Raw genomic sequence first — 26,774 nt, forward strand, 5'->3', positions numbered from 1 at the left:
TTTAATAGCTAATACCGACATAGCACTTACTTCATGCAAGGCACAGATTAAATCACTTCACATATATTAACTCATTTAAGCATCACAACACACTCTATAAGATAGTTATATTTTCTTTCTTTCTTTTTTTTTTTTAAAGATGACTGGTAAGGGGATCTTAATCCTTGACTTGGTGTTGTCAGCACCACGCTGTCCTAAGTAAGCTAACTGGCCATCCATATACAGGGATCTGAACCCGTGGCCTTGGTGTTATCAGCACCACACTCTCCCAAGTGAGCCACAGGCTGGCCCTAAGATAGTTATATTTTCGTTCCCATTTCATAGAGGGAGAAACTGAGGCTCAGTTCAAACAATTGGTAAGTGCCAGACATTGCTAAGTGTTGGGGACACTGAGATAGTAAGGCCAAGTCCTTACTCGCAACAGTCTAGGGAAGCAGTTGGTTCTCTTGACTCCTAGATCATATTTTATTAATATTAACAAGTCTTCACAGAACACAGTGAATCATTCATTCTCTTATTTATTCTTCAAAACAATCCTAGAAGTATTATTTCCCTGATTTCACAGATGAGAGAACTAGAGTGGGCCCAGAGAGTTTAGGTGACTTGACCAACGACATGCCATTGGTCTATTCATGCTCCAGAGATCAGGTTCTGAGTCATAGCACTGCCAAATCTGTCCTACCATGTAATTCCTCCTTTGTCGGAAGGAAATAGAACCTAGTGATTAATATATGGGCGGGCGCTGGAGCCAGGCTGCTACCTGCAGAATCTTCGGCAACCTCCATGACTTCTCTGAGCTTGAGTTTCCTCGTCTTTAAGAAAGGAGGGCAAAAGTATTGTCTTCCTTATAGGATTGGTGTGAGGATGGAATGAAGTAATCCATGTAAAGTTCCCGGTACAAGACGCAGCATCTACACCTATAAAGGACGAGCAAAATGACGGAAATCAGCGTGTCCCTCCGCAGCGCCGGCCCCCAAGCCGGTGCTCCTAACCAGTCCGTGACACTGCTTCTCTCCGCAGCTGCCCAGTCAGCAACCGGCTGCTCCAGGGCCTGCGGGCCAACAGGGTCTCTCTGGAGGTGACACTGGCCTTCACCCTGTTCCGCTTCTTGACCAGCGATACTCTCTACCTGCACGGCCGAGTGACCCTGTGTGACAAGCGAGCGGGACGCCCGTGCCAACCAGTGAGCGGGCAACCCTCGGGGGTCTTGAGCAGCCGCGGCAGCCTCGCCCGCCAGGCAGCGCCGGGGTAGCGGCTGGGACTTCTAGCAATGCCATCATCTTGAGGGCGGGACTAAGGCAGGGCCTGGAAGACTGCGGTGCTGGGGATTGGCCTATCCTGCCAGGGGCGGGGCTTGCAGAAATACTTAAGGGGGGGGATGTTTGAAGACCCTTGTGGATTGGTGAACTCACCTGGGGGCGTGGTAGGAGGCGGGGCTATCTAGGGTCCAGGAAAAAGTCTCAACGTGGCTGGCCTTGGTACCTTTCTGCTTGTGTCGCCCACAGACCTGTAGTCAGAAGAACCCACCTGGGAGGAATAGGGCCTGGGAGACCCGAGCGCGGGAGGGCCAGGAGCGCGGCGGTGGCTGGATGGTGTTCGGGCCCATCCGAATAAGCGGTAACTGCATCATTTGTGGGCCCTCCCTGAATCCTCTTCCAGGGCCTCCCAGTGACCTGCTCTCAAACGCCGACCCTTCTTCGCTGAGCCTCCTCTACCTTCATGCCCTCAAACTCCTCCCTAAATTCAAGTCTCCTCTCCGAGCCCATATCCGCCTCGGCCCTCCCTCTGTCCTAGAGAGGTCTCCTCCCCTTACGGGTTCTGTTCTCACTCATTAAACTTCGAGTGTGAGCCGCCTGCCTCAGCCTCTCTCCTCCCATTCCTACTTTTCCTGTCACACCAGATCACTCTTCTCCCAGACTGTCCCTCGCGCCAGCCTTTTTTGGTAAATCTTTCTTGCTGATAATTGAACAGTCGCTCCCCTCTTTCTATTCCATAACAGTCCTCCAAAGCTCTCATCCTCTCGGGAAAGCCTATCTTCTTAGTAAGTCCATTCTTATTAGAGGCAGAAGGTCCATCTTCACCCCATTCTGAGTCCCAGCTTCAAAAAGGGGCCAGCCCCTTTGCCCAATCTTGATGAAATGATGGGAGAGTACTGGCCTTGTCCTGTCAAGATGGTGCCTTAAGATCAATCTTTCTTTCTATGTGGTTTCAGAGTCCAATGCCTCCAGCAGCAGGAGCTCGGAAGGTTGGTACAAAGGGATTGATGTGATGAAGTTCTGATAGTTGCACCAGGGTTGGGGACACACCAGGGTTGGGATCCTGGCAGGTGCAGGTCTTGGATCCTGTTTCTGCCCAACTCAATGTAACACGGGAGAAGTCAGTTAACTTCTCTGAGTCTCAGCTTCTTCAGCAGTATATGGCAGCATTATCATTGTGGGGCTTTTGGTTTATCCCTCACCAGAACCTGAGACTATCCAGAAATGACTGAAAATTCAAGATACAGGGTCAGGGAGATAACAAGGATAAGGGGGGGGGGGTTAGTGAACGATAGAGTGTCTTTCATCTCTGTTATCCCCATCTTTCCCACCCCTAATCTAACTGAAACACAGTCAGCCCCAAGAAAGCTTTGTAGAAAGAATAAATGAATGGATTACTAAATAATCCTCCAAAGTGGAGTATCTTCTTCTTCTTTTTTTTTTTTAAGATGACCGATAAGGGGATCTTAACCCTTGACTTGGTGTTGTCAGCACCACTCTCTCCCAAGTGAGCTAACCGGCGATCCCTATATAGGGATCCGAACTCATGGCCTTGGTGTTATCAGCACCGCACTTTCCCAATTGAGCCACGGGCCAGCCCTCAAAGTGGAGTATCTAAACCTAAAAAGTTTCCCAGGCTCTCAAAGCCACCAAATCTGTTTCATAATCATTTCTTTCTTTCCTGCAGGATCCTGGATAGCCATCTTTTTCCTGATGGTAATAGGCTGGATGCTGGGATAAACCCCTGCCCAGAAACCTCCCCAAACCCTAGCCCTTGGCCTCTAGTTTGCTTGCTGAGACAAGGGTAGAGTGGAGGAAGATTTAGTGAAAGGCAAGTAGTCTATCCTCTTGTTAGGGACCAGAGAGGTTGGGGGTGAAGATAGGACTGATGTGTGGCCCAACTACTGTCTGGTAAGCAGTGTGGCTGCTGAGCATTGGGCTGTGCTTCCTCATCCCACCTTCTCTGGGACTCTTTCAGAGGGGGATTGGGTTGCTCAATATAGTAGGTGGAGGTGCAGAGGTTATGGCCAATAAACACAAGGAATTCTACTTTGACTCCTTTCTGTGTAATCTGACCATAAAGCCTGTGTTCCCTGTCCAAGGGACTGAAGGATTGCAGGGCAGGGCTGGGTGGATGGGGGGGAAATCACTTTATTATCTGTGTGTCTCAGTTTCCCCATATATAAAATGAAAGAGTATGATCAGATGATCTCTGCTTCAACATGGGGACCCTATAACTCTCATTCCAGGGAAAGTTCCTGAGCCTTGGCCAGCTGGCCCTAAGTTCTTTCTTTTTCTGCAAAATGTGCGAGAACTATTCCTTTTCAAACTGAGGGCTAAGTGTATCCATATAATATTATCCAAGCCTTCTTCTCCTGCCCCTTAATTATTTCTGACCTCATTAGCTCCCCCTTCCTAGTAGAAAGTAGATACATACCACAGTGTTTGTGCTACTATCATTTATTTATTCAAAAACAGGTTGGGGGCTAGCCGGTTAGCTCAGTTGGTTAGAGCAGCCACCTTATAACAAACACTAAGGTTAAGGGTTAGGATCCCCATACCGGCCAGCTGCCAAAAAAAACCAAAAAATAGGTTGAAATCTACAATGTACCTGTTCCTGTTTTAGGCCCTGGGGATTCAACAGTACACAAGACACAGTCTTTGACTTTACAGAGGGGACAGATGAGTGCAAGGGAGTAGGCAGTGTGAGCCAGGAACAGGACAGACATTATAAGCTGGCAGAGGTACCTACCTGTGAGATGAATTTCACAAAATGACAGGAAGGCTCTGTGCCTTTTTTTGTTGTTTTGTTTTTGTATTTTTGGCGACTGGCTGGTACAGGAGTTGAACCCTTAGACCTTGGTGTTAGAGCATCATGCTCTAACCAACTGAGCTAACCAGTAAGCTCTGGAATAGGCTGTTTAAACAGCCCTGCTAGAAAGGTGTTAAGCCTTGCCCTTATTTAAAATATATCCTGAAGGACAAGGGCAAAATATTGACTGTACTATGCTGAAATATCTCGAAAAGAAAATAGAATAAAACAAAATTAAGTAAACAAGGAAGCTATTGAATTTAAACTAACTTAGTTAACCATGTTAAAGAAGCCCCAGTGCTCTGTATCAACAGATGCTTATAAAATATTCCACCAAACAAAACTTAATGCATATGAAAGTGGTAATTCTAATTATGTGCTTATAACTAAATTGCATTGGTTAGAGCACAGTCTTATAACACCAAGGTCATGGGTTCGGATCCCTATACTGGCCAGTCACCAATACATACATATATATATATATATATATATAGAGAGAGAGAGAGAGAGAGAGAGAGAGAGAGAGAGAGAGAGAGAAAGAAAGAAAGAAAGAAAGAAAGAAAGAAAGAAAGAAAGAAAGAAAGAAAGAAAGAAAGAAAGAAAGAAAGAAAGAAAGAAAGAAAGAGAAAGAAAGAAAGAAAGAATGGTAAATTCAAATACATAAATAACTTTCAGTTAATTTTCTCATTTTCTTTGATTAAATTGGGGTAGGATATATCTGGCCAAATCCAGTCCTTTTGCAGTCATATCAGGTGATAGTTCTATTGAATACATTTTATTAAAATATGCAGCAAGTGTTTTAAAAACAATAAAGTAACTGAAGAGTTAAGACTATTTCATTTCTAAAAATTGTTTATGAATATTCCCTGTAATTAGGACCAAAAGTCTCTTTTAAAATATCTGTCATTCGGGGCCGGCCCGTGGCTCACTCGGGAGAGTGCGGTGCTGGTAACACCAAGGCCACGGGTTCGGATCCCATATAGGGATGGCCGGTTCGCTCACTGGCTGAGCGCGGTGCTGACAACACCAAGACAAGGGTTAAGATCCCCTTACCGGTCATCTTTTAAAAAATTAATTAATTAATTAATTAATTTAATTTAATTAAATATCTGTCATTCACATTTGAAAATTGGTAGTAAATAATGGAGTTACTTTGAAACTATAGATATCCATTGAAGAAAACTGTACAAATGCACTGTTTGCCATTTATAAGTTTAAATCTCAACACTTGCACCATGTTTCCAGTCAGGTTTCTCTTCCATTCTCTACATCAGCTCTTCAAATCGTCCTTCTTCGCAGTCCTCTACACGCCCCTGTTCTCTCTTCCTCACAGATGTCTTTCACAAAAGAAATACAAACCATCTGATGGGAACACCTTGAACTTCCTATCCACAAGTCCATAAATTTATTCATTTAGACACCCATCCTTAACATTTATATTAACAATGGTTTGTGATCCTAAATTCGGAGAATACCCCCTAAATTAATCTATCATATCATATCCAGGTTCATTATCCATTAAATTTGCTATTTTATACCTGCTATATTCTTACCTTAAAATGTTAAAAGAGAGGCAGGAGCTAGAACTTCGGGACACATCCCGAGGGTTCTACCTCTAGAGTGAATTTGATCCAATAATGAACTCTCTTTATGTCTGGTTCTTCAAAGTTAAGAAATCACACAACTTTTTAATACTTCTCCCTCCCAAGTAAGGTTTCTAGAGACCTGAAATTTCACTATCAAAGATTCATTCCTTTGGGGCCGAGCCCGTGGCGCACTCGGGAGAGTGCAGCGCTGGGAGCGCGGCGGCGCTCCCGCCGCGGGTTTGGATCCTATATAGGTGCACTCACTGGCTGAGTGCCGGTCACGAAAAAGGCAAAAAATAAATAAATAAATAAATAAATAAAAATTAAAAAAAAAAAAAAAAACCAAAGATTCATTCCTTTGGCTGATGGTTTTATTCCTCCTTTGAAACAATTTTCCAGTCTGATTCTTCAAGCACAAGTATGCACGACTATTAATGCAAATGGACTTAGTTCCTGTTCCTGGGGACCAAGTTTGGATAGGGAGGCAAGACTGATCCCTTACCTGAGTCCTGAGTACAGACTGACCACTGTCTCTAATCCAGACCAAGTCCTAACCCTGACTAGTTAGTGACCCGGGCCACACGCTAACTCTTGATCACAACCCGACGCCCTTCTTCCGGCGGGAGGACTGATAGGTGGGTGGTGCAATGGTAGGAGGGTGACACAGGTTGGGTGGGATTCCCATGTGCCCCTAGCCACCAGCTTCCCCATCTGCACAGGCCCAACTGGCCCCTCCAAGCCGCGGAAAGCATGGCTCCCCCTAGAGGCGAGACTGGACAAGGGGCAGAAGAGAAAAGCCCGAGGGCCAGGGGATCTGACGCAGAGAGATCCCTGCGAACAGCTGGCCGGGGCGGGAGACCAACGCGGCCTGACTCCGGATTGGCCAGAGGTGGGCAGTAAGCGACAGGACACTGGCAGGACTCCCATCCCGATTGGTTAGAGGAGAGCAGAAAGGGGCGGGAGACCGGAGAGGCCCGACTCTCGATTGGGCAGAGTTGGGCAGAAAGGGGCGGGGCCGAGGCGGCGCGCTCTGAGGTGCGCGGCCTGGCGGGCGTGTAACGGCCGTTGGGCGAGCTGAGGGACCGAATCGTCGCCCGCGGTAGACGTGGTGGCCGAAGTCCGTGTCCCTGAGTGAGGGATTTCGCCGCCCACTTTCAGGCCCTCGTAAGTTCTCCCTCGGGGGTCCCCGGCGGAGTGACGGACCCTGCCGGGTAGAAACCTCAGACGCTCGAGACCTACCTCCGTTGGGGGCCGGGGAGAGCGAAGCGCGTGCGCAGAACAACTGACTCGTTTCCCGCCCCCCCGCGTCTTTCACCGCCGCTGCTTCCTAAAGGAAAACCCTCCACGCCGCCTCTTGTCCCAGGCGTCTCCCTCTCTCATCGCTTTGCTTTCTCCTCTGTCATTCACTCCAGAGCAGTTGCTTTACCTGTGTGCCAGGCCCTGTGCCAGTGGCCAGGAAAACAGCGGGCAGCACGTTCCCTGCCGTCATGGACCACACAGTTAAGCCGGTACTCAGCCCTCGGGAAGTGTAGGGTGCAGAAATCTTGCAAAGAGCACAAAACAGAAGGCGCGGATCTAGTCGGAAGGATCAGGGAGCTCTCCCCGAGGAAGTGCAGTTTGAGCTGAGATTTGAAGGATGTATAGAGAATCGAGGTTGGGGGACAGAGCACTTGGGAAGGCCCGAGACCAGTGCTACTCAGCCCGGGCGGTTTTCCTTTGCAGGGGACATTTGACGGTGTCCAGAGACGTGTTTGATGGTCACAGCTCGAGGATTGCTACTGACATGTAGTGCGAAGAAGCCAGGGATGATGTTAATAAGCATCCTGCGGTGTACAGGACACCTACCTACAACAAATAATTATCCCACCCAAAATGTCGGTAGTGCCTTGCTTGAGGAACTGTCCTCTAGCAAGGAGGAGCTCGTGCTTTGCATGAACTGATAGTTAAGCGTGAGCAAGTGTATTTGTTCAGCAGAGCGCACTCAGCACTTCACCCTAGTAAACCTGGAGGATCAGAACGATGTTTGTCTTTTACTCCAAAATATTTGCAGCACATGGCACAGAGCCAGGCATATAGTAGATGCTCAGTAAGTTTTGGCTGATGAATTGAATACTGTGTGCTAGGTAGGGAAGAGTGGTGGTACAAGATGATTAAGATAACTGGGGGGCTGGCCGGTTAGCTCAACTGGTTAGAGCACGGTGTTATAACACCGAGGTCAAGGGTTCAGATCCCCATACCCCCCAGCCGCCCTCCCAGCCTATCCCCCCAACCCTGGGAAAAGATAACCAGGCCTCATTACTTGTTGTTAGGCCTTGTCTGCTTTACATAGTCTGGTGGTTTTGTATGTTTCAGGACTTGTTCTTTGTAAAGGCAACTTCTTGTCAAGAATTTGGCTTCTGTTTCACAAAGTATGGTTTAATGAACAATCAAGGCCATGAAAATAGTGTGATGGTGTGAGATTATTAATGTGTCTGTGTCAGCTGTCTGTGTATCCTTTCAAATCTTCTCCTCTCCTGTCTTTTTTTTTTTTTTTTTTTTTGAAAGATGACCGGTAAGGGGATCTTAACCCTTGACTTGGTGTTGTCAGCACCACGCTCAGCCAGTGAGCGAACCGGCCATCCGTATATGGGATCCGAACCCGGGGCCTTGGTGTTATCAGCACCGTACTCTCCCGAGTGAGCCACGGGCCAGCCCCTCCTCTCCTGTCTTGATGTAGTTCTCTCAAGCACTGCCAAGTGTGACTTTCTACACTAAGATTGTAATTCTTCAAGGAGAGAAATACTTACCACAGTCAAAATCTAATCTGGGGGTAGTAACTTGGGAAACAGAGCCTGGGTGATGACCAAGGGCAAAGTGAAGAAATTGTATAAGCTGTCCCTGCTCCTCTTTTGAACTTGCAGCTCTGGCTCTCTGAGGCACAAACTCCAATTCGTGGTGCTTAGTAACTTCTTTTATTTCTCTGTTTTTTGTCATACATAGAAAGAATACTGATTAGACTTCTATAGCATTAGAGCACAATTCTGGCTTTGAAGCCTCATCCTAGCTGTATAACCTTCACCACCATAAGCCTTTATTTTCTCATTGATAAAATGAAGATAGTAACTGCCTCCATAGGGTTGATGTTAGCATTAAACATGAGACATTATACCTATGAAGTGTTTAGCACAGTGCTTGATAGGTAGTAAATGCTGAATACATGTAAATTTGTTGACTGAATAAATATTTTTGTAGTTTTAAGGGCTTTAAAGATAGAAACCAATCATTTTGGGTGCTTTTTTTCCCCCAATCTGCCTTCATTTACTCCTCCTTTTCTTGGCTGCGTAATTGGTTGTTTGTATTGCTTCTTGTGCATTCATTTCTCTCACTTTTATCCCAGGAAATCTCTCTCTCCTTCAAATGGTCCTAAAATTTTTCACTAGTAGCCCATCTAATTCTGAATTTATTAGGAAAAAGCCAAGAATGATTTATTCTGTATTGCTTTACTCCTTGTGGAAGTTTTTTTAAATTGAGATATAATTCACATACCATAAAATCCAATTTTATGTGTGTACAATCCAGTGGTTTTTATGTATTCACAACGTTGTGCAGACATTACCACTATCTAATCTCAGAACATTTTGATAACCCTGGAAAGAAACCCATATCCATTAGCAGTCACTTTATTCCTCCCCCCCTTCCTCTCAGCCCCTGGCAACCACTAATCTGTTTCTATGGATTTGTCTATTCTGACAGTTCATGTAAATGTGATCATGCAATATGTGGCCTTATGTGTTTGTCTTTCATTTAACATAAAATGTTTTCAGTGTTCATCCATGTTGTAGCATGTATCAGTACTTCATTTTTGTTGCCGAATAATATTCCATTGTATGGGTCTACCATGTTTTATTTATTTATTCAAGTGATGGACATTTGGGTTGTTTCCACTTTTTGGCTATCATAAATAATGCTGCTATGAACATTTGTGCACAGGTTTTTGTGTGAAAAAATGTTTTCATTTCTCTTGGATATATACCTAAGAGTGGGATTGCTGAGTCATAGAGAGGGTAACTCTGTTTAACTGGGAGTTCTCCTTTTGTCATGCTAGTTTCAACTCATCTGAATTCTGAGAGGTCTCAGAATCCAGTTGGCCTACCACTTTGTTATCCTTTAAAAAAAGGGGTAAAGAAAAGAATTTTGATATTGACAGGAAAGGAATCACTAGGAGATAGGTAATCTAATCCTTCTGTGTCGTAATTAACTCACTGAATGACACTAGCTATAAATTGAAGCTTTTATGACTGAACAACACTTCTCTCACCCAGTATATGAAGAACTGAATTTTGGAGAATGGTACCATTTCTGTTGTAGATGCAGTGATTTAGAGGGTTTTGGTCGTTGTTACTAGGAGAAAACTACAGAGGTCAGTAAAGTACGTTAGAGTACATATAGCCTTTTTTTCCTCCAAGGTTGATTTTCACCTCTGAGAATTGTGTTCTGTGAATTGTCCCAAACTCTTTTGGGGCTCTTATAAATTCAGAATTTCTAAATTCATACTTCTTTATCTTCCAAGGACTGTACTGTGCCATTTTTATTGACATAAGCTGCTGAGTAATAATGATAAAAACAATTAAGCACTAAATATGTGTCAGGCACTGTTGTAAAGTTAATTTAAAATGAATTAGCATGCATTAGGTCATGTCTTTATATTCTTTTTTATGTGAAGAAACTGAGGTGGAGAGATATTAAGAAATTTGCCCAAGGTTACACAGCTAATTAATTGCTAACTGGAAGGGTTTTTTTGTTTGCTTTTTGTTTGTTTTTTCTAAAGATGACCGGTAAGGGGATCTTAACCCTTGACTTGGTGTTGTCAGCATCACACTCACCCAATGAGCTAACCGGCCATCCCTGTATGGGATCCGAACCCATGGCCTTGGTGTTATTAGCACCGCACTCTCCCGAGTGAGCCACGGGCCAGCCCCTAACTGGAAGTTTAGTGTGTTCAAGTGTATTTGTTCAGGCTTCAAATCCAAGAAGTCCGATCAAGAGTCCATGCTCTGAACCTCTTCCCTGTACTGCCTCTCGAGTACTATGCAAATGTAAGATGGTATTATCACTATTGCTGTTAGTTGTAACTAAAGCTTTTGTTTATACAGATAGCAATTAGACTTCTTAGCTCCTACCCCTAGAGTAAATATAAATGTTTTAAGGGGCTGGGAAATGGAAAGAAAACCCCAAACCTATCTAAGGATTGGGGTTCTACTTATGGCCAAGAGTTCTGTCCATCTCCATGCATCATATGTGACTAACTTTCATTAATGGAGGAATTGGGGGATTTGTTTTAAGTTGATCATAATTGAGGCTATAATACTTCACTGTTGGTTTGGTTCTTTAGTTCTTTCTCCACCCCACCTTCCCATTATGTCCTTGTGGCTAAGATACATGGCAAAGTTTGTTAAAATAATATTTTTTAATTTTGTAACAATTAGAGGGGCTAGGACCATGTGGGATCTGTATTGGGAATCTCTGTTTGGTTCTAGGTTTTCTCTGCTTGCTTTGGGAAGAAAAGTAGGGTATAGTATTGAAGTTGCTTTGCCTTTAAAAATAAACTTAGGAGTAAAATTTGTGGAATATTTGAGTATTCTATATGGTTTTGACAGTTTCAGTAATGGGAATTGAGTTACAGAGAATTAAAAGATTCTGGAGAGATCTGACTGGTTATTTCTTCATTCTACAGTTGGCTGAAATAACTGGTGGCCATGCAGGAGAAATACCCAAGTGAGAGGATCTCTCACAACACTTCACCAGGTGAGTAGTCAAAGTTTTCTAGGTTAAATTCTGATCTTTGATCTGTTATTTTTACATTCTTTAAGGGAAATACTGAGCAAACAAGCATTCACTGAAATTCTGGTACTGAAAAAAACAAAAATAACATGGCGCTACATTGAATAAAAACAGGTGTCTCTGAGGGAACGATTATTTATCTCTGGTCCCACAAGGCTTTCAACAAGGCACATGATTTTGAGGGAGGACACATAAAGGATTGGAACAGAATGACTTGGAACATAGTTCCATTTGAAATGAGAAAAACACAACATAGATTACTGTGTTCTGTGTTGTCTTTGCAGTCCTCTGTGTGGGTCAGTCATCTGCTACCCCAAAAAGATCAGAATTATTCTTCACTGCCAACAGTCTCTGTTGGGTTGTCACTAGAGACTCAGGAATTTATCTTTAGAATGGATTAGCAAGATTTTGAAAGCTCAGTAGATATACTAAGTAGCTATATTAAGTATATATATTAAGCATATGTAAATATATACTTGTATATACACTGAGTGGGTATATTAATTTTTTTTTTTTTTTTTTTTTTTTTTGTCGTTTTTTCGTGACCGGCACTCAGCCAGTGAGTGCACCGGTCAGTCCTATATAGGATCCGAACCCGCGGCGGGAGCGTCGCTGTGCTCCCAGCGCAGCACTCTACCAAGTACGCCACGGGCTCGGCCCGGGTATATTAATTAGATATGGTATATTTCAAATAGGAAGTAGCATTTTAGAAAAATGACTTTTTGAATTCTGGGGTATTTATAAAGAAAAGGGCACATTTTATTAAACTAAGGGTATGTTTTGTTTTATTTAACTTTAAAATCCCATGGTGCCTTACTCATGGTAGACATTTGGTAGATATTTGGTGTATTCTTCTAGACATGCTGCCTTGCATACAGTAGGCATTATTATAAGCATTAGTTGAATCAGTTTGATTCATTCAGCAAATATTTGTTGAACATCTGCTGTGTGCCATTCACTGTCTTAGGATTGTACAGTTTCTTATAATTATGTATGTAATGCAAATTTTGGGGATGTAGTAATTCCTAACAAAGCTCACTGCTTTTTTGATGGCTTTTTGTCTTTATTTTTTTTTAAAGATGACTGGTAAGGGGACCTTAACCCTTGGCTTGGTGTTGTCATCACAACATTCAGCCAGTGAGCTAACCAGCCATCACTATATAGGATCTGAACCCATGGCCTTGGTGTTATCAGCACTGCACTCTCCCAAGTGAGCCACGGGCTGGCCCCGGCTTTTTCTCTTTTTAATAGTATCTCATTCAGATTAATGATGGTCTTAATATTTGATAAAGATACTGCTGATAGGACATGTAATATCACACAAAAAAATTCAGCTTTCAAACTTGGATTTTAAAATAAGAATAAGATTCTACAAATATACCAAAACATTTTCTTTTTTTTTTTTTTTTCAAAGATGACCGGTAAGGGGATCTTAACCCTTGACTTGGTGTTGTCAGCACCACGCTCTCCCAAGTGAGCTAACCGGCCATCCTTATATAGGGATCCGAACCTGTGGCCTTGGTGTTATCAGCACCATACTCTCCCAAGTGAGCCATGGGCAGCCCATACCAAAACATATTTTTACTGTAACAAATATCTTTTTAGATTCAGGATATGGAGCCAGTAGATGGAAAAATACTGGTGATGAAGTATGCAGATTAATAGTAGTAACAGGGAGTGGTCTTCAGTAGGAGGCCAGGAACGTGGTAATAGAGGCCCTCAATCTTAACTCTTTCAAAAGGCTTGGCAAATGGTACACTGACTAGAGAGATAAAGCCATATAGACTCACCAAGAGGTCAAATTTCCTTGCTTCTGGCTACAGTTACACCAACTTAGTATAGTAATGTTGGCTAATTTCATGCTGCTCAGAAGCTCTGGTTGTTGTCTATGTCTTCTATTAAAAATTATTACAGATTACTGAGTGTATATGGATTGGGGAAATTCTTTCACATTAGGCAGTCCACTGTGACTCAGACTAGGAGGAGTCATTGGGGAAAGTTAGGGTTGCCTTCAATAGCAAGCAGAAGAAAGGGTAGCAAAAAAGGAGCAAAAGTAGAAGAAAATAGGTTAAAAAGATGGGAGAAGCACTAAATTTGGAAGAAAGGAATAAGGTAATTTGTGTTTAAATATTATTTACCTCCCATTGGATCAAAGAGTCTGTAGAACCATACTTAATGATGTCAACTCTAACACTCTTAAGTTAAATGGGGATAAGTAGCTGCCATTACTTTTTTTCTTCTCATTTACATGGATTATCAGACACCACTTAGACAAATTATAGTGGTTTTTAAAAAATAATTTAAATTTAAATCTTTGCTAGTATGTTAGTAAATCAAATATTTATAAAACACTTCCTACCTACCATCCCCCAAATAGCAAGCTTTAAAAAGTCAGATAAATTTCATCAGTCTTTTTTTGTTTTTGTCTTACCTGCCTAGAAAATTTAGTGGTTTCTTTGCATTGCCCTCAAGATAAAGTCTTAAGCTTTTCCGATTGACTTTCAAAACTCCCCTGGATCTATATTCACCTGTTGAGGGTACTTTGGTTCAGCAAAGCAGTGGTTTTCAACAAAGGACTGGGCTGCCTGTTGCATTAGGGAGCAGTTAAAAATACTCTATGGGGTATTTTCTGGCTTCACAATGATGGTAGGATTGGATGAGGGTTGCTACTGGCATTTAGTGGGTTGGGACCAGGGATGCTAAACCATTCTGTGATATATAGACTACACGTTGAAGAATGTCATGCCCAGAATACCAAAAGCACCATTGAAAAACTCTGTAAGAAGAAAGAATGTGGGTGTTGGAATCAGAAAGACCTGGATTCAAATCTCAGCCCTCCCCTCTGTAAAATAGGGATGATAATTTTTGCTAAGTACGTAGGCAAGATTATGTTTGTAAAGTGCTGTGGACTGAAGGTTTCAATAGATGGTAGCTGCTGTTTAATATGATTGCTTTCTGTCCCTGTACACCTGGATTCTTGGTAGGTTTTATTTCTGTCTTGAATGTTCTTACCTTTCATGATATTTCCACTTAAAATCAACTAGTTCAGAGTAGCAGAAATAGGCACAGGAGAGAGAAAAGGGTGGAGTGCTGCTATTCTTTCATAGGCTTAAGTGATTTTTTAAAAATAGTCTCATGGGTTTACATCAGCTGGTTCACAGTAAAGGTGGGAAATGCTACTTGTTTCAGGTTCCAGTGTGATTCAGAAGGGCAGTTCTCTGGGGACTGAATGGCAGACGCCAGTTATCTCAGAGGCCTATCGAAGCCGCTTCAGCCGCTGTTCAAGTGTAGCTGACAGTGGGGACACAGCCATTGGGACATCGTGCTCAGACATTGCAGAGGGTAAGTTTGGATTAATGATTTGATTACCAATATTTATTCTCATTTTCAGATTGTATTCTAGGTGTATTGTCATTTACAATATATTTATAAGGTCAGTCTGTTCCGTCAGAGAGTCCGTTTAATTCTTCTTACCCTGTGCTTCTCCCATCTGGTCCCTTCATCTCAATTTCTACTGTTTATCCTATCTGAAACAACCTACTAGGTTTCTTGGCCTCCCATCTTTCCTTCTGCTGCCAGATTAATCTTGCTAAAGGCCTGATTTCATAGTTTCCCTTTTCTGCAAATCCTCAATCTTTCCCATTACTTGGAAGATAAAGTTCAGAGGCCTCAGCTCTTTTGTGATCTGGTCTTACCCCACCCATTCAACCATTCAAGCTTTTTTTTTTTTTTCCAGCTGGCAGGTATAGGGATTGAACCCTGGATCTTAGTGTTATTAGCACCATGCTCTAAAGCTAACCAGCTAGCCTCAATCATATTTCTTGCTGTCATCAGGTCTGTTGTTTTACTATGCTATGAAAGTACAGGACTGTTTTGCTGTTTTTTGATGCCTGGGTGCTTTTTTTTTCTTCTTTAATCTGGGCCCATTTGTTTTATTCCCACCTCCTTTCACCCTTCCTAGCTATGCTGATCTTACTTACTATTCAAGATCTAGCAGTGTCCCACAAGGCTTTTCCCATCCCTTTCACCCATTACTGATCTCTTTCCTCTTTGCAATCTTGTATATTTATTATCTCTGCCACTTGTTTTTGCACTTAAATTAACAACTGCCAGAAAGTACTTTACAAGGGTATTTTGTTTTTCCCTTTAGAAAGTGAGTTCCTGGAGGGTAGAAGACCTAATGAAAATAATTAAAATTTACTATATGGTTTGTGATAGATACAATGCTAATTTTTTCTATATTATTTCTTTAGTGTCCTTAAGGACCCTATGAAATATTTTATTATTTCCATTTTACAGATGAGAAAGCTGAATTTCAAAGTGATTGGATGAGTTGATTAAAGTCACAGGAGTAGTCACTTTGGTACTTTATCAGATACTGTCATTTAAAAACATATCTACTCCATAGCCACTAGGATGGCTGTAATCACAACAATAACAACAAGTGTTGGGGAGAATGTAGAGAAATTGGAACCTTCATACATTGCTGGTGGGAATGTAAAAATATTGCAGCTGCTTTGGAAAACAGTTTGGCAGTTCCTCAAAAGGTTAAACAGAGTTACCTTATGACCCAGTAATTCTCTTAGGCATATACGCAAGAGAAATGAAAACATACATCCACAAAGAAACTTACACACAAATGTCCATAGCTGCATTTTTCATAATAGCCCAAAAGTGGAAACAACCCAAATGTCCACAACTGATGAGCAGATTAGTAAAATGTAGTATATACATGCATTTTTTTTTTTTTTTTTTAAAGATGACCAGTAGGGGGATCCCAACCCTTGACTTGGTGTTGTCAGCACTATGCTCACCCAGTAAGCCAACCGGCCATCCCTATATGGGATCAGAACCCGTGGCCTTGGTGTTACCAGCACCACACTTTCCTGAGTGAGCTACGGGTCAGCCCCATACAGTTGAATATTATTCAGAAAGAAGAAAAAAATAGAAGTACTGGTACATGCTACCAAATGGATGAAGCTTAGAAACATTACGCTAAGTAAAAAAAGCCACACACAAAAGGCCACATATTGCATGATTCCATTTACATGAAATGTCCAGAATAAGCAAATCTACAGAGACAGAACATAAATTAGTCATTTCCTAGGGCTGGGGAATTTGAGAGGAATGGAGTGTGACTGCCACAGGATAAGAAATTTCTTTTTGGAATGATAAAACTATTCTAAAATTGATTGTAGTGGTGGTTACACAACTCTAAATATACTGAAAACCATTGAATTATACACTTCAGGTGGGTGAATTGTATAGTATGTGAATTTTATCTCTATAAAGTTGTTTTTAAAAGAAGAATAGAGGCTGGCCTCTATTCTTAGTTAGAACACAGTGATATAACACCTAGGTCAAGGGTTCGGATCCCCATACAGGCCAGCAACCAAAAAAATAATTTTTTTTAAGGAATAGAAATGTTTAGAAAAAATAAGAGGAATGAAAAGGGGAAAAAAACCCAAAAAACTCACATCTGCTATCACTGACTCCTAGATACCTAGCATTAATTTTAATAGTTTGACTGCTGTGTGTATATGGAAACTATGGTCAGTAAATATGAGGGTAAAAAGTTCATGGTAAAATAGAATTAAAAGATAATAAAATCTTTCCATGAACTGTTTTTTTTTTTTTTTTTTTTAAAGATGACTGGTAAGAGGATCTTAACCCTTGACTTGGTATTGTCAGCACCACGCTCTCCCAAGTGAGCCATGGACAGGCCCACTTTCCATGAACTGTTTGAAGTACCCTTGTGTTGAGTAGAATTGAATCATAGATTTTGAGGTAGACTGGACTTTAAAAGTCACTTAATCAAGCTTCTTTTTGCTGGTGAATAACAAAAATTCCCCAAGGGATTAATTAAGTAACTTATATGACGTCACACAGCTGGTTACCAAATTCTGGTTTCCTAACTGTGTAGTATGCTTTCCATCACTTGTGTAATCAAAAATGTTACTGTCAATTTAATTTTGACTTGTTAAGATTTTGCCTACGTGTACAGTCATGGGACCTTTTCATTTTGACTAAATAATAGGTATTTTTTAAATCAAACAATGGTCTGTATTTTCCGCCTATTGAATTGACTGGCTGTATTTAATTCAGTCAAATTGTTTGTTACACAGATTGAGTGTGTGACTGTGTTTTTTTATTCCTTTGGGGAAATAATGTATATACTTCTATTCAGTGCATTCTTTTTAAGTTGTGATAGCCTTGAAATAGAGTGGCTAAAGCCATTGGTCTAGAAGTTTTTTTAAAGGAACCAAAGTGTCTTTTCTGCCATGTTTGTTGCATACCATAGTCTTTATCCTAATCTTAAGTCTCGCCCATTTTGTTCATGAATCTAAGTTGGAGCCTAGTTGACAAGAACCCTTGTGACTGATATAAAATGTAGTTCATTGTTGCATCTTTAAATTGAATAAGGCTCGCTTTTGATTCCACCCTTCACTGGGCATTTTACCTTGGAAGATTCTCAAGGGAGAGGGTAGAGGTGGGTACTGAAGAGCTCGGAATGCTTTCAGCTCTTTGCTAAAGACTGAAATAGTTGCTGGCTTAGTTCAAACTACTGTACCATACTTAATAAACCGGTACAGGATGTAGACAGATGTGGTTGAGATTTAGCATAGCAATAGCTAAATCTACCCTTATAATTAAAGGAGGGTTGCTAGAAAGAAATGAGTTGTTTTTTGGAAGGGGCAAGAGAGTGTAGTTCGGGAGAGGAAAGATTTAGAACTATATCCTTAAAATGGCAAAAATCCAGTGATTTGGGGAACTGTAGACCTCTCTAAATAAAAATCACATATCCCGTACACTAAATTTTGAATGCCTTTGAAAATTGTAGACTATAGTGGCCCTTTTGAAAATGAGTGTTGCAGTTTTGCTTCAAAGTATTCTAAAATACAAACCAGACTTAAGGTGTAACTTGAGATTTTTTCCTTCAGAATCATGCCATTTCCTTGATATAAACAGATAAACCCAATAGACGAATGAGAAATACAAAGACTCACTTTAATTTTCTAGTTTCATGGTCATCTGTCACTCACAGATGGACCATGAACACTAGAAAATTAGAAAAACCACATTCTCCTGGGTCAGTTGGTGCTTTTCTTCTTGGCTTTGGTTTGGCATTATTTGGGGGGTTATGGGCTCAGAACTGAATTTAGTGAATCTTGAAAGAGTGTGGGGCTGTAGATGGAGAATGGAAGAAGCTATTACAAAGTTCAGCATGGTAGCCCTTCATATGCCACAACCTCACTGTCTTCTGTTCCATAATTAACTATGGGAGTAGGGACCTTGGTGAGAGCTGATATTGTGGTGTTATTATGGAGGATTTCAAGTAGATTTCTTACTAGTATTGGAAGTTTCCATCATCACCAGTCTGCCTTAACCTTAATGACTTGCCTTATATGTAAGACGTGGAACATCAAAACAACTCTGTCCTTTAACTAAGAATTTTTCTTCTTTCTTGGTCCAGAGAAGCTGATGCATGTTATCAGAAATTATTCAGGTTTTTGTTTTTTTGGTATGGCCTTTTATGTATTTCCAAGTCATCTAAGTGTAGGAAATTAGATACTCTGCATATATTGTAAGAGATAATTTGGCTTATCCATTTTTTTCCTTTCAAATATTTATTTTTTCCTCCTGTGTAACTGAAACATTGTACCCTTTGACAAACATCTCTGCATCCCCTCCCCCACTCCCCAGCTTCTGGTAACCGCCATCCTGGTCTCTGCTTCTATGTGTTTGATTTTTTAAGCTTCCGTATATAAATAAGAACGTGTGATATTGTTCTCTCTGTGCCTGGCTTGTTTTACTCAACATAATTGTCCTTCAGGTTCATCCATGTTGTTGCAAGTGACATAATTTCCTTCTTTTTTGAGGTTGAATAGTATTCCATTATGTGTATATGACACATTTTCTTTATCCATAGGTTGATGGACACTTAGGTTGATGACATAACTTGGCTATTATGAATAATGCTACAAATAACATGGGAGCATAGATATCTCTTCTACACACTGATTTCAACTCTTTGGGATATATAACCAGCGTGGGATTGCTAGATCATATGGGAACTCTCTCTTTTTTTTTTTGGCAGCTGGCCAGTACAGGAATCTGAACCCTTGACCTTGCAAGGTGTTTGTTATAATACTATGCTTTAACTGACTGAGCTAACTGGCCAGCCCTATTTTTAGTTTTTTGAGGAACCTCCATACTGTTTTCCATAATAGCAGTATTAATTTACATTCTCACCACAGTATACTAGGGTTTTCTTTTCTCCACATCCTTGCCAACCTTTATCTTCCATCTTTTTGATAATAGCCATTCTGACAGGTGTGAGGTGGCTTGCCCATGTTTTAAAGAGGTGCTTCATGAGAAGATGATAGCTGATCTATACTCATATAATTCTGGGAAAGTTTATAGTATCTGTCCTCATTAACTGAATGTTCTCTGTGTTGGTTGGTGGAGGAAAAAAGAGAAACAAATTAGTAGTCCTTCTTCTTTATGGTAGATGTGCTTGGTTTGGAAAAGAATACTGAACGTAAGAGTTGAAAAGGGAAGAAATTGGTATTCCTTGTCTCCTTATTTGGTTTTCTGCCTGCTGAAGGTAACCAGGTATATTACCTCACATTTCTGTCTTATTGTTTGCTTGCAGCCCACTGCACTGGCATATTACCTCTGTGACCTGTAGTCCTCCACAGAGTACCACTTGAAAGTTGGAAAGAGGTAGAAATGTGAACCTTTTTCAGCAGGGCTAATCAGATGGTTGTCTCCCAAGACAAGGAAGGAGCCAAAGGAAATATGAATCCAGTCTGAAGGAAAAGTTAAAAATCACATTTGGGGGGCTGGTCAGTTAGCTCAGTTGGTTAGAGCACAGGGTTGTAACATCAAGGTCAAGGGTTCAGATCACCGTACCAGCTAGCTGCCAAAATAAAATCATAGTTGGGTACACACAAGGGGGCAAATGAAAGGCAAAATATAAAATACAGGATTTCAGTGTGTACCCACTCGAGAGTGCTCACTGTCCTAGTGTGAAACCTGAGAGTTACTAAGAATAACTTCACATATCCAGGCAGTCAGGTCTGGGGTGTGGGAGAGAGAACAGAATCCTGACTCAAATGCTATACTCCCCGCCCTGGATACTGAGCAGGACTGTATAGTTCACTTTATTCTTCAGATAGTTTAGATTCATTGCTCAACGTCACGGGGGAGCTTCTGGAGGACACAGAAGATTCTGGCAACCTGCTGAAATGATATTTTTATTAGATTGGATTATAGCTTAGAGTTGCTCAGCTTCCAGAAGAGTAAGGACCTAATCCATATCCCTTAAGTAAGTGATATTTTTTTTTTTTTTAAAGTTTAGTTTTTAGCTTTGTTGACTGGCAAGATTTTTTTTTTGGCGCGGCTGTCTGGTACGGGGATTCAAACCCTCGACCTTGGTGTTATAACACCGTGCTCTAACCAACTGAGTTAACCAGACCTCCCCAAAGAGTTTTTATTCAAGTACAAAGGACAGAATGTAAGTTAAAAGTTGAAGCCATTGTTGCCTTTTGTTGGTTTACCTTGTGAATGGCTTTTGAGATCCTGGAACACACATCTCCCGGTTAGGTTGCCATGTCTTTCTGCCTGATACTTTTGATGATAGTGCTCTCTCCGGTCTCAGGACAGGCAGAGAACATCTGGCGTAGCAGTCAAACTCAAGAAAGCTTGCTCCTTCTATTTTGACTTATGGAAGAATATTCTCTCCGCAGATTTTTGCAGCTCAAGTGGCAGCCCTTCTTTCCAGCCCATCAAAAGCCACGTAACCATTCCAACAGCCCATGTGATGCCTTCTACTTTAGGGACCTCTCCTGCCAAGCCAAATTCTATACCTGCTGGACCTTCTTCATCCAAACTCCCTTTGTCAGTGTTGGCTGAAAGTGTGGGGATGACAAGAAATGGAGACCTCAGTGCAATGAAACGTTCTCCGGGCCTGTCTAGAGATCTTATGTATCCCTGTGGTGCTACTGGAGAAAATGGAATTGAGCAGTCCTGGTTTCCAGCAGTAGGCCATGAAAGAGAGGAAGAAATGAGGAAGTTTGATATTCCTAATATGGAATGTACCCTGAATCATTCGGCAATGATGGAGACACTTTATTCAGATCCCCACTATCGAGTCCACTTCCACAACCCAAGAACCGACACAAACAAGGAGTTGTACAAAGTGTTGCCTGAGGCCAAGAAGGCACCAGGCAGTGGGGCAGTGTTTGAGCGGAATGGACCACACCCTAGCAGTTTCTCTTTGGGACTCCAGCCTGCTCCTGGTCTTTCCAAGCCTCTACCCTCTCAGGTGTGGCAGCCGAGTCCTGACCCTTGGCATCCCCATGAGCAATCTTGTGAACTCAGCACTTGTCGGCAGCAGCTGGAATTAATCCGTTTACAGATGGAGCAAATGCAGGTAGAGACCCTTCTTTCCTCGGATTTTGCAGGTTCTGTGAGGTTCTTAGAACTGTATGGCTTTTGTCCTGTAAGTTTTATATACACACACATGTATGTATATGTGTGTATGTATGTATGGGTTTGTTTTTTGGGGTTTTGGGGGGATTTTTTTGGTGACTGGCCAGTGTGGGGATCTGAGCCCTTGACATTGGTGTTATAACACTGTACTCTAATCAAGTAAGATAAGTTTTGACTTTAAAGAAAAAACATTTGTAGGGCTTGCCCGTGGCTCACTTGGGAGAGTGCGGTACTGATAACACCAAGGCCACAGGTTTGGATCCCTATATAGGGATGGCCGGTTAGCTCACTTCAGAGTGTGGTGCTGACAACACCAGGTCAAGTGTTAAGATCCCCTTACCAGTCATCTTAAAAAAAAAAAAAAAAAGAATAGAAAAAACAAAAAACATTTGTCCCATACTGGCCAGCTGCCCCCCACTCCCCCCCTCCCCCGCCAAAAAAAAAGGAAAAGAAGAAACATTTGTAAGAAAGAAGGAAGATGTTTTTAAATTCTTTTTTTTTTTTTTTTTGGCAGCTGGCCAATATGAGGCTCCAAACCAAGACCTTGGTGTTATAAGGCTGCACTCTAACCAACTGAGCTAACCAGCCAGCCCTGGAAGATGTTTTTAGACAGGAGATGAAAGCTTGTGAGCTGTTGGCCATTAATCTGTCGGTGGTCTAATAAACACCAGATAGGTTCTCCAAAGGAAAAGGTTACAAGGGAGAACCCCAAAAGGTAGAACACTAGCGTTGATTGTGTACTGGCTATATACTAGGTGAGGTACTTTCACATACAGAATCTTATTTAATCCTCATAGCACCATGGTAAGGTAAATGTAGAAACTTAACAGTCTAAAAATGAGTAGTCTTCCCAGGGTCACAAAGCTGGTAAGCGGCAGAGCTAGGGTATAAAAATCATCTTTGAACCCTTGTTTTCTTTCCACTGTACCACTTTTCGTAATTTTTTTTTAAAAAGTCCTTGTGCTGCTGAAGAGTGAGAAGGAAAGGAGCAGGACATGCTCTTCTTCCCTTGTTGGTGAGGACATATTGACTCCTGGTTTGCCTGTGTTGTCAGATAATAAAAGATAACTGACCTTTTCTTAGAAACTAAAGCCTTTCTGAACAGGGAGTGTTAAGTTGGCAGAAATCTCCCTGGCAGGTTCTTTCCAGTCATGCATCAGAGCTAAAATTATTTCATAAATATTGAGTTTTATCAGGCTGAGCCAAACTGGGTCTTGACTACAGACCCAGTTGGGTACTATTCAGGTGTTCTCAGGTGCCTCTGGGTCAAGATCAAGCTCCTCTGAGAAGGCCTGCTTGTCTTTCAGCTTCAGAATGGAGCCGTCTGCCACCATCCTGCTGCTTTTGCTCCTTCACTGCCCATCTTAGAGCCAGCACAGTGGATCAGCATCTTAAACAGTAATGAACACCTTCTAAAGGAAAAGGAGCTCCTCATTGACAAGTAAGAGGGTAAGGGGTGCCATAGGGCCAGCCTCTGCTCTACCCGGGTCCACTGAGGCCACCTAATAAAGTCTTATGAAGAGCAGTGCATCTCCCTCTGTTTAGGCTGATGCCTTTCCTCATGGTAGAGCTAGGTTGATAAACAGCCTAGTCTTGTATCTGACTAATGTGATAGGCCAGTTGTGTATCTCTGCAGGGGCTCTATGGAGTGCCTTAAGGAGGTAGCTGGTTCATTGCAGCTGATCTTTCCTCATTTCCCCCAAGTCGTCTTTCTCATTTGCTCTTCCTCCTTCAGCAAAACAGTGATGCCCAGAATCCAAAGTCTTTGCTTACATGGTAGGGATTGTACCCATCTGACTAAGGAGAGTAGAGGCTCATATTGTGAGGGGGTTAGTACCAGGACCCCAAACCTGATTCTACTGGTTTTTGCAGGCAGAGGAAACACATCAATCAGCTGGAGCAGAAAGTGCGAGAGAGTGAACTACAAATCCACAGTGCCCTTCTAGGCCGCCCTACCCCCTTTGGGGATGTCTGCTTGATGAGGCTGCAGGTAAGCATTTGCACTTAAGATGGCATTCTTCTTGTCACAACTCTGTCTTCTCTTTGCTTAGCACCATTAAATATCCAGGAGATACAAAGGGAATCAAGTGATGTAGGTGTCCCTTTCCTCAAAGAGTAAACATTCTGATTATAAAGCACATTTTGCTGTGCCCTTGTAGGGGCAAAAAAGGCATGAGCGTAGAACCGGGTAAGATTCCAGATGCCTCAGTGTCAGGACATCCTTGGGAGAAAAGGAAGGCAGAACAAGGTAGATAGTAAGGTCCCAGAGTTGGGTGATGTTCTGAGAAGTCTTAATCTGCCAGCCCTGGCCAAACGGAGGAAGAGGCAGAGGTAATGGTGGGTTTAGAGCCATTCTTATTTTTATTCTGTCTAGGAGCACCTGAAGAAAACCATATTCTTACTGAGGTCAATGGCTGTGGGGGTTGAGAGCTTGAAAAGAAGCCTGCTTTTTTTGACCAAGCATCTACAATTTGGGCTCTTGAGTGATGGGTATTGGATAGATTATAGTGCTGGCTTTGTTACCTGGTTGGCCTGTTAAGGCAGTATTCCATTCAATGGTATTAGAACATTAGAGTGGGAAGGGTCCTTGGATTAAAATCTAGTTCAGTCCTCTCTCTAATTTACTGATGAAAAAAACTGAACTCCAGGAAGGAGGAAGAACTTGCCTAAAATCATATAGGAAATGAGTGGAGGGGAGCCAGGCCTTGACCCGAGGGCTTCTTATGTCTTGTCCTGTGTTCCTTCCATTATACTACAACTCGTCAGGTACTGCTTTAAGGCAGTGGTTCTCAAATGTGAGTGTGCGTTAGAATCATCTGGAGGGCTTGTTAAAACACAGATTATTGAGACCCATCCCCAGTGTTTCTGATTCAGTGGGCCTAGGAGTCAGGCTCAAGAAATTGCTTTTCTGAGAAATTCAAGCATCAGGTGATACTGATGCTGTTAGTCCTAGGACCATACTTTGAGAAGCACTGCTTGAAGAAATTCTTTGAGAAAGATATTTGTCCATGAAATTGTCTGGGAATAAGTAAAGTACATGGGATTGTAAGCGTAATGAACAAGTTACATATTGAGAATCTTTCTGGCAGGAATTGCAGCGAGAGAACACTTTCTTACGTGCACAGTTTGCACAGAAGACAGAAGCCTTGAGCAAAGAGAAGATTGAGCTTCAAAAGAAGCTCTCTGCTTCAGAAGTTGAAGTCCAGCTCATCAGGGAGTCACTCAAAGTGGCATTGCAGAAGCATTCAGAGGAGGGGAAAAAACAGGAAGAAAGGGTGAGCTGAAGAGTCGATAGCTCTCTAAATCACAAAGGAGTTGGCAGTCAGCCCTCTCTGCCAAAAAAGCTTAGGCTATTTCTGGCCCCTGTTCCTGGAACCAGGAGAAGCCCATTGGGTGAGACCCTATACTGGCTTCTCATGCAGAACCCATCTGCTAGAAATGGAACCCTTCCTTTCTGCTTTATCTCCACAAAACTACCACAGTTGGGGAAAGCTGTATAATTCCTCACTGTTTTAGGATGTGATGTGCCGCCAGCTGGCTGGGGTGGAAAACCAGCCCGGGCAGTCATACTAGATGGCACTGTTGTTGCAAGATGTTTGAATACCTGTGGTAAATTTATATTATTCAGTCTGGTTTCTCCTCACCCTACCTAAAGAATAGAGAAAAATTCCATGTGTGCAGCTGGTTTGGGAGTTTATTTTTGCCAGTGCTCTTAGAATTTCCTTAGGGTGAGATTGGTCATCATCAGAGAAGCTGGTTTAAAATTTTTTGGTTCAGTTGGTATCTAAAGCACATGTTTTTGGGAATTCAGTTTAGTACTGTTTAGTTCTGAACCATTTGTATCCAAAAAAACTATAGCAGTGCTTTTCAGACTTTAATGTGTTTAAGAATTGCTTGAGGATCGTATTAAAAATGCAGATCCATATTCTCAGGCCCGAGATCCTACATTACCAACAAGCTCCTAAGTGATGTTGGTGCCATTGGTAGAGCAAGGATTTAGAAGCCTTGTTAAAAAGGAAATTTTTAATCAAAATAACATGTGTACCTAAGTTAAATAATCAAATACCAGTAGGTTTATAATAAAAATTTTGTAGTTCTGTGCCCCAGCCCAACTCCACAGTGGTATCTATCCTCAACTCTTCCCTTACCCCTGATAAATACCTATATATTTCTGAATAGTATGCTTTTGTGTTTTTTGATGAATTTTAGAGGTCACCTCATAGAACCTGGGACAAAGACCACACAAATTGTTCATTATACAGTAGAAGTGCTGCCCATTTTAAAACTTCCCAAGGAGCCCTTCTTTTCTGCCCTTGATTGAAAAGTTCAGGTTTGTTAACTCTGCAGTTTATGCCCTAATCCCAAATGGCAAAATTTGGTCAGCTTTCTGCCTTTACTGCAATAGAACGTTCACAGCCTCAAGGGCAGAGACAACGGTCACTTTGAAAAATTTCATGTTCAGGGTCCTAGAGGAGTGAATGGAGACAGATTCTTGACTTTTTCCCCCCCTAGGTCAAGGGTCGTGATAAACATATCAATAATTTGAAAAAGAAATGTCAGAAGGAATCAGAACAGAACCGAGAGAAGCAGCAGCGTATTGAGACCTTGGAGCGCTACCTGGCTGACCTTCCTACACTGGAAGACCATCAGAAGCAGAGCCAGCAGGTAGCAGCAATGTCTGGTCATAGCCTGGGCAAGCAGGGAGTGGCCAAGCGGGGGAACTTTCTCAGCATCTGCTGTGTGCAGTTACTCTGGCTTCCTGAAAGGAAAATCCCAAAGGATTCATGTCCAGATTCACACCTG

The 26,774-nt window shown here is 42.1% G+C and overlaps 1 protein-coding gene across 4 annotated transcripts in view; it reads left to right on the plus strand.

Annotated features, from left to right (window-relative positions):
- CEP85 (centrosomal protein 85) overlaps window positions 1-26,774 on the plus strand; it is a 49,522-nt gene that overhangs the window by 14,121 nt on the left and 8,627 nt on the right. The window contains exons 1-8 of one of the 4 annotated variants that reach the window (XM_063106556.1): window positions 6,703-6,818; window positions 11,368-11,438; window positions 14,664-14,816; window positions 21,227-21,912; window positions 23,279-23,412; window positions 23,844-23,961; window positions 25,061-25,246; window positions 26,484-26,636. In XM_063106556.1, coding sequence (XP_062962626.1) covers window positions 11,390-11,438; window positions 14,664-14,816; window positions 21,227-21,912; window positions 23,279-23,412; window positions 23,844-23,961; window positions 25,061-25,246; window positions 26,484-26,636 — 1,479 coding nt within the window. In that variant the 5' untranslated portion in view covers window positions 6,703-6,818; window positions 11,368-11,389. Of the gene's footprint in view, window positions 1-1,020; window positions 1,594-6,702; window positions 6,819-11,367; window positions 11,439-14,663; window positions 14,817-20,572; window positions 20,806-21,226; window positions 21,913-23,278; window positions 23,413-23,843; window positions 23,962-25,060; window positions 25,247-26,483; window positions 26,637-26,774 lie in introns of those variants that run through there. The other 3 variants (XM_063106557.1, XM_063106558.1, XM_063106559.1) reach the window with 3 other exon arrangements.

The sequence above is a fragment of the Cynocephalus volans genome, chromosome 8 (genome assembly GCF_027409185.1).
Source record: "Cynocephalus volans isolate mCynVol1 chromosome 8, mCynVol1.pri, whole genome shotgun sequence".
NCBI classification, from domain to species: domain Eukaryota; kingdom Metazoa; phylum Chordata; class Mammalia; order Dermoptera; family Cynocephalidae; genus Cynocephalus; species Cynocephalus volans.